Raw genomic sequence first — 8,221 nt, forward strand, 5'->3', positions numbered from 1 at the left:
TAATTTAATTTTGTTCAAAATAATAGAATTTATATTACATCAATTTAAATTTATTTTTCAATCCACTCCAATTTAAATTATTGTAATAAATAAATAAATAAATTATTAATATATAATTCTTAAAATAATTTAAATTTTAAAAAGATATGTGTATTAATAAAAAATGAAAATATTTTAAAAGATATCTAAACAAGTAATTACCTTAATTAATTTATTAAAAACATTATTATTAACAAAAATTTGTCGACCTATATCTATCAAACTATATTAAACAATTGCAATTGTTTTTAAAATAAACTCCTTCTGAAATTTTAATATTTTAAAATAAACATCAAATTTTAATTTTTATTATAATTAAATAATTTTAAAAATAAAATAGTATTTTTGTTTTTTAATACTAATACAGAAGATATTATTGTTTTTGTAATATTAAAAAAAATCTTTAATCATTCTAAAAAAAATTAATTAAAAAGATGTTAGTCCATATTTGAGCTGAGCGTGAAAAGAACGCTTACCTGGACACTGGATAGAAGGGTCTATAATCTATATATACTATAATAATAAAACAATTTTCTCTAACTTCAAAATCAAGCAACGCGATTTATCGGCCTTTCTCTCAGAAATCCCCAAAATTTCCATCCCAAATTGCTTTTCTTTCATCTCCTTGCATTCTTTCTACACTTGATTATGCTCTTCTCTTTCCACACCCCAAAGCCAAACTTTTCCCAACTCTAACCCTAATCCTAATTAATCATTCTCCCCTTCTCCTTCAATCCTCCACCATCGAGCTCCGATTCCAGCTCTGCAACCGCACGCGGAGTTGTTCGTGATTCTCTCATTCGGGAGTTTCGATCGCAGAGGCTCGTCCAAATCCGAGTTCGCAGTTTCGCCTCCTTCACGTTCTTCCGGAGTTGGGTCGGTTGTCAAAGCGCGACCGTCGGAAATTGTTGCTGTTCTTCCTGCTATCGATTCGACGATTGCATCGCTCAGCTCCTAACTGTCGCTGTGCCGGTGCTACTGTGGTTTCTGTTTCCATAGAGGGCTTCGACGGAGATTCTTCTCTTGGATCGTATATTCTGAATGCGTAACGGAATTTTGTGAAGAAGTTCAAGATTCCGCGTTGATTTTTGCTGGCAGAAGAGAATTCTGGTAGGGTTCGTGCTCTTAGCCTCAGCCTCGATTTGATCGATCTTAACCCTAGTAATTTGCAAGTGGAGGACAAAAACAGAGAAAAGAAGAAAAAAGAAATAGAGCTTTGGATATAGTATTGTACTGTTTGTTTTGTTTTGATTTATTTAATGTCAAGGGCCATTCTAGTTTTGGAATTTCATAGGCCCTTTTAATTCATCGTTTATTTTTGTTATCATTGATCTTTAATCTTTTTTTTTTTTTTAAATAGAAAGAATAAATATACGATGGCGGTGTATTATAAATTTAAGAGTACAAGAGATTATAATTCAATTCCCATGGACGGTCCTTTCATCTCTGTTGGAACATTGAAAGAAAAAATATTTGAATCCAAGCATTTAGGCAGGGGTACTGATTTTGATCTCGTGGTAACCAACGCCCAGACCAATGAAGGTTGGTTCTGAGACTTTTTAATTAAAACTATTGTTATTCTCATTCAGATAGCTGTTTGGGTGGCGATACCATGAGTTTGGGGGGTTAATTGTAAAATTAAAATATGGAACTATTGCTTTCGTGGTTAAACTCTCAGTGTTTATCATGTTCCTCTCAAAGTAAACATTTTTGCTAGTCTTGGCTTTCAGGAGTTCATGGTGTTGAAGTTGAGTTTGATGTCACTGACAGTGTTGTTTTACACTGATGTCCAATAAAAATCAGGAAATTGTTGTGTTGTGATTGACAGTTAAATAGGCAATTCTCATGAATTCTATTGGTTAATAAATATATAAGATTACACTGTCAGTACATGAGAATCACTTTACGATGAAATAAATATATAAGATTACACTGTCAGAACATGAGAATCACTTTACGATGAAATTCTTGGTTTTTGTAGTGTTTTTTATTTGACTAACATTGGCCTCCACCTCTTTTATTGCAAAAATCAAACGAAAAGACAACGAGAGAATAGGAAATCCTCGAAGTTAAAATGCTTAGAATGTAGGCCAGGGTGTTGAGAATTTGAGTTCCAGTGAGGTTGTAAGCTAGTTGTAGGAATTACAAGCGCCCAAACCTTGCAGGATTTGCGCAGCATGGTAGTTAATATATATAATTGCCTTGATGAATGGCATATTCAGTGTTTTATAGCTGCTCTGTCTCTTTGGAATTTCAGAATATCTTGATGAAGCAATGCTGATTCCTAAAAATACCTCCGTGTTAATTCGTCGGGTTCCTGGTCTGCCACGTTTACCAATTGTTATTGAACTAGAGTATTATCTCTAACCTTTAATCTTATTACTGTTGTTGGTTTTTGGACTATTGTCATGCATCATGCATGTTCGTTCTTGAAATGGGCAGTCATGGGATTGCTATTCTCATCTTGATACTTCACGTTGTAGTCACACAGTTTTCCCAAGAAACTACCCTTTTGATTTGTGAGAAAATTCTGCGTTGAGTTGCTACTTTCCTTGGCTTTTGCAGGCAAAAAAAGGTGGAAAATACGGCTATGGAAGCCGAACCTGAAAACAGCAGCTTAACAGCTGAAGATGCATCTGCTGTAAAATATGTAAGTCCCTTTTTGCTTTCCATGTGTTTTATTTAATAAACAATTCCACTTCATTCCTATTTTATTTACCTTCTCATAACATGACAGCCAGAAGATTCAGAATGGGATGAATTTGGAAATGATTTGTATGCGATTCCTGATGTACCACCCATTCAATCAAGCAACTTAATTCCTGAAGCTCCTCCAACCAACAAAGCTGATGAAGAAAGTAAGATAAAGGCTTTGATTGATACTCCTGCCTTGGATTGGCAACGGTGAGTAAACTAACCACTTTCCTTCAGTTGTCTTTCTTTATTCCTGGAATCAGCATAAAAAGGTATGATGACTGTAAATATGAATATGAATTACTAGTAAGTAACTTTGTATTCTTTTTCACCTGCAATAATATGGTCAATAATCTCTGGTGGAAAGGATTGCTCATTCTGGAATCAGCACCTGTACTAGAGGAGCAGTTGTTTCTTATTTACCATCATTCCTGCATAAGGATTTCTGCAGAAAATTTCATTTCACATACCAAATGTGCTTTGTTTTGGTGAAATCATTGTCACTCTAGACTTCGCCATATCTAAAGTTTCCTTTTGGCATGCAGTCAAGGATCGGACTTTGGTGCTGGTAGAGGTTTTGGAAGAGGTATGGGTGGACGGATGGCGGGTGTTCGTGGTTTTGGTGAGTCTCCTTTTCCTATTCTATACAAGTTTGAGTCACTGCCTGCTTTGAATACAGATTTTGATATTACTGTTCTAATGCTTATTCACTTACTGAGCAGGGCTGGAGCGGAAAACACCTCCTCAAGGCTATGTATGTCACAGGTGCAAGGTTCCTGGTATTTCCTAGACTCTTATTATTATCAGGGAGAAAAAGGGGCTCTAAATCTGCTTAAATTGCTGGATGGCATTGTCGGTTATGCTTAGCTTACTTAATAAACTTTTTTTGTAGGCCATTTTATTCAGCACTGCCCTACAAACGGTGATCCAAATTATGACATCAAGAGAGTTAAACAACCTACTGGTATTCCGAGATCCATGCTGATGGTGAACCCACAAGGTTCCTATGCTCTACCAAATGGTTCAGTAGCTGTATTGAAGCCAAATGAGTGAGTACATGTTGGTTCTTTGTCTCCATTCTGTCATATGTAGGACTAATATTGTATTTCTCACCTATTCCTGCTAAACAGGGCTGCTTTTGAGAAAGAAATAGAAGGTTTACCTTCCGCCACACGTTCTGTTGGGGATCTACCACCTGAGCTCCACTGCCCCTTGTGCAATGATGTGATGAAAGATGCTGTGCTGACAAGCAAGTGCTGTTTTAAAAGCTTTTGTGACAAATGTATGTTTCTTTGTCTTCCTGAAGAAGTCCTGGTTCTTAGAATTTGAGTAAATACTTGCGCTTTTAATCTTATAATTCTTCATTAAGCAAGTAAAGAATGCTTTAGATGATATAATCTCTCCTCAGCATTTCTTCCCAATGTACAAACATCTCAGATGAAGTTTTGTAAATATCATTCTGAAAATTCTTTTCAGGTATTAGGGACTATGTTATCTCCAAGTCCATGTGCAAATGTGGTGCAACAAATATTCTTGCAGATGATCTTTTACCAAATAAGACCCTAAGAGATACTATTAATCGTATATTGGAGTCAGGCAATAGCAGTGCTGAAAACGCTGGGAGCACCTTTCAAGTTCAAGGTTATTGAAACTATTTATCGTGTGACTCTTACGTGGACTTTATTTGGTTAAAAATTTATTGAAACTAACATGCAAATTGCAATTGTTTTCTCCTCCTTTCTAGATATGGAGTCTGCTCGTTGTCCACAACTGAAGCTTCCATCTCCAACCTCATCGGCTGCATCTAAGGGAGAACCAAAGGTTTCACTTGTTCATGAAGGAATGACGAATGTACTGGAAACTGTTGATGATAGAAAAACAGTTTCTGCTCCAGCTCCATTGCAAACATCAGAGCAAGTGAAGCCCAGAATGCCTGATGTAAGTGAAGCTACACATGAGTCGATGAGTGTAAAGGAACCAGCCTCACAAGGGAGTGCTCAGTTGGTTGAGGAGGAAGTCCAGCAAAAAATGGTTCCTGCCGAGGCAGGTAATGTAGATTGCTTATGACATCGTGTGTAAGACATGTAATAATTTATTTTCTTTGATGACAATCTCATTTGTAGTTTCAACTTTCAACTTTGCAGGAAAGAAGAAAAAAAGGAAGAAAGTCCATTTGCCTGCAAATGGTAAATCTACTCTCCTGCATTCGAATCTATATATTTATGTTCAAATCTGGACATGTATCTGTAACTTTTCCTTTATATTAAACTTTGCAAACCGGATTGCTGCTTGAACATTTGGGGGAGGAGTACAATACAGAGGTCTTTTTTTTTTTTACCTCTATTTATGTTATTTGTAACAATGTCAAATTATTTTTATCTCTTGCAGATTTTCAGTGGAAAACCGCACACGACCTTGGGGATGAGAGCTACATGATGCCAATGGGCCCAGCACCTGGTTACAATTCATACTGGAACGGCATGCAACCTTGTATGGAAGGATTTATGGGACCATATGGTGGCCCGATGCAAATGATGGGTTATGGCCTGGGCCCCTTGGACATGCCATTTGCAGGTGGTCTGCCTCATGATCCATTTGGCATGCAGGGTTACATGATGCCTGTTGTTCCACCTCATAGGTATGTACCTTTTTTTATTATCAAAAATGGTCTTGCATATTTAGATAATTACTATTTTAGAAAGCTAAATTATTGTTTAGGGATCTTGCTGCTGAGTATGGCATGGGGATGAATGTTCCACCTCCAGTTATGAGTAGAGAGGAGTTTGAAGCTCGGAAAGCTGATCGTTGGAGAAAGCGCGAAAATGAGAAACGGATTGATAGGTAAAACAGAATTACTCCTGGATGGCGATTCATTTTATTTTATATATATAATCAATTGACACCAGTGTCGATCTAAGTAAATATTCACTGTTCAACTTTTTATTTGTGTAATTTTTTAAAAACTCAACCATTGGATTAGAAACTTATATATTATGTCAATCTAAAATCATTTGTTATATCTTTTATGCACTTGAAAATAATGTAATATGTTTGTTCAAAATATACATAGATAAAGAGGTCTTCAATTACATGTTTGTTAATGTTTGATTTTGGTAAAATGTGTTATAGATGATCTTTATTATTTGTTAGTGTGATCCAATAGTTGGATTGAAAAATATATATCCTATAAATAGTTTTGAGCACCACCCAATTTGTGGACTTCTCTAAAAATGATGGAAAAAGAATAGACTCTTTAACAAGAGAAAAAATCTTCTATGATGAATTCAATAATTGTTGGAACACTCAAAATGAAGGGGAAAAAACCTAAGCAATGAAATTCTAATTAGGGTGGAAGTTCTAGATAAGAGATTTATGCCATTGGATATATTCCAAAAAATGAATTAAATTATGATCACTGTAACTTTATTTAAACTGACACCTATGTCATCCCATAAATATATATGGAATTTAAACTTAACAGTGAAATGTCTGTTACCACTGAGTTATAACTGTTTTAGACATGATTGCTCGTCTATGTGATCTTTTGCATATTTCTTCTGTATTTTGACTCTGTTCTGTTTACGATTTAACATAATTTTACTTTCTAATAGTTATGATTTGTAGCGGGTACGGCTATCCTTTTTCCGGGGTTAATAAAGGACAAGGGTCGCATGTTAATCTTAGCAAAAGCTTTGGTTTACAAGATAATCTATTCTTTATTGACGTTGTCTAATGAATTTTTTGTTGCCAAATTTTCCAATGTTACTGTGGTTCTTGTTGCTTGTAATTTTACGTGGGTTATTTTCGAGGTATTTCTGTTTTGTTTATCATTGTTAATGAGTTTGTTTCTTTAATGAAATAGGGATTTCTTCAAAAATCGAGATTTTGGTAGGGAAGCAAGCAGTATTGGGGATGTTCCTATGAAATCAAAAACTGTATGTGCTTTTTGTTCTCTTATTTTGCCTTTATTTATCTGTGGACTTGTATGCATCATTTACCTTTCTAGGTTTTTCCCACTAAATTTTGGTAGAAACTTGAACCTTGAGCTTGAACAGTAATTGCTTTAGATGATGCCATTCACTGTTTTGGCTTTCTTAAATGATGATAGTAGTCTTTAGCAGTTAGTCTTGCTTGTTTTACAGAGTACTATTCTTGTTGGTCATAAATGGTTGAGGGAGCAGTGCCCACTCAGAACCATATATCTCTAATCAACAGCCACCGTTTGGTTTAAAGTTGATTAAAAGGGAATTGGTAGAACTAGATTAGAGTTGCATTGCTGCACTTGGATGGTAACAGTAATGTGATTAAATTTATATGCTCTCTCTGAGTTCAGAGAATCAGAGTCTCTTTAGCGATCATTTATGGACTATTGTTTTTCGATATTCTTTGACCCATGATACCTTTAGATTTATGCCTTTTATCCTGGTTGTAAGGGTTCTGTTCATAGTTGTTGTCCACTAATGAGGGCAGGGTATAGTAATTAAAATTTAACATTCCTAATTTTTGTCTATATGGTTTTAATAACTAATATATATGGTCTGTACTGCATTATTTATTTTTCGAACATAAAACAAACAAGCTTGGGTCAGTATATTGTTAGTCTGTTTTGTGGCAGTTAAATGTTTTATTTATCATTCTTGTCATGTCATACATCTGCCTTTTGAGAGGTAAACTTCTAGTCTATATTATGCAGGGTCTAGAAGTTGTAACAAGGGTAACAAGAATGAGTGTGTCACCACGTGAGTTGGAGCCTCCACGTGCTACCAAGAGAAAAGCTGACTACCATGTGGATTGGAATCGGGAATGTGAACGTGACCATGATCATGATCGTGACCAGAGGAACCACCATGATCGAGAAAGAGGCCATCACCACCATCGCCACCACCGGTCAGAATCCTCTTCCCGGATGTCATCTGAACCACCAAAACCTCCTCAACTGCACCATCATCTGCAGCTGCAGACCGGAAACAGAAGGCCAGTGTTTTCTCCCGCATAAGCTTCCCCACTGAGGAAGAAATGACCAAGAAGGATCCGAGCTCCCAAGGTCATGACACGCTTGCAATATGAAGACATATTATAGCTAGAAGCGAAGCTCGCTCCCTGATGTACTCTTTTTCCCGACTTCATGGTTTTTTCCCAAAAAGGATTTTCCTGAAGGGGGTTTTAATGAGGCATCACAGCGAGGGCTAAGGGGCCAGAAATTTCAATCCCTTAGTGGCAAGAACATCCTTGTAAAGTCACATTATATTAGTAATAATATCTCTCTTTATATCTCTTTATCTCTTTCTTTAAAATTTTCATTTATCATTACTATGATACGCATTGATTTAAGCCTGGAAAAGCGCGAAAATTCATTAACCGACCTACATGGTCGGCAAGATAAAACGACAAGGTATAAGTCAGTGTAAAGAGGTTATAAAAATCGATCGTAATGACTCGGAGATAATGTATCTAACGACTTAAAAGTTGGTTATCCCGAGTAGTATAA

The 8,221-nt window shown here is 35.9% G+C and overlaps 1 protein-coding gene across 2 annotated transcripts; it reads left to right on the forward strand.

Annotated features, from left to right (window-relative positions):
- Positions 1-586: 586 nt before the first annotated feature.
- LOC107473915 (E3 ubiquitin ligase PQT3-like) lies at positions 587-8,006 on the forward strand. 2 transcript variants are annotated; one of them, XM_052257418.1, is made up of 15 exons: positions 587-1,581; positions 2,297-2,393; positions 2,605-2,689; positions 2,777-2,943; positions 3,279-3,355; positions 3,456-3,512; positions 3,626-3,782; positions 3,864-4,015; positions 4,210-4,374; positions 4,478-4,780; positions 4,878-4,919; positions 5,122-5,371; positions 5,452-5,574; positions 6,596-6,668; positions 7,427-8,006. In XM_052257418.1, exons 1-15 carry the CDS (start codon positions 1,416-1,418, stop codon positions 7,727-7,729), a joined length of 2,217 nt encoding a protein of 738 aa, XP_052113378.1. In that variant the 5' UTR covers positions 587-1,415; the 3' UTR covers positions 7,730-8,006. The 2 variants fall into 2 exon arrangements, with proteins under 2 accessions (XP_052113378.1, XP_052113379.1); XM_052257419.1 differs by lacking the exon at positions 6,596-6,668 and having other exon boundaries at positions 7,427-7,565.
- The last annotated feature ends 215 nt before the right edge of the window (positions 8,007-8,221 follow it).

This window comes from Arachis duranensis, chromosome 2, assembly GCF_000817695.3.
Source record: "Arachis duranensis cultivar V14167 chromosome 2, aradu.V14167.gnm2.J7QH, whole genome shotgun sequence".
Taxonomy (NCBI): Eukaryota; Viridiplantae; Streptophyta; class Magnoliopsida; order Fabales; family Fabaceae; genus Arachis; species Arachis duranensis.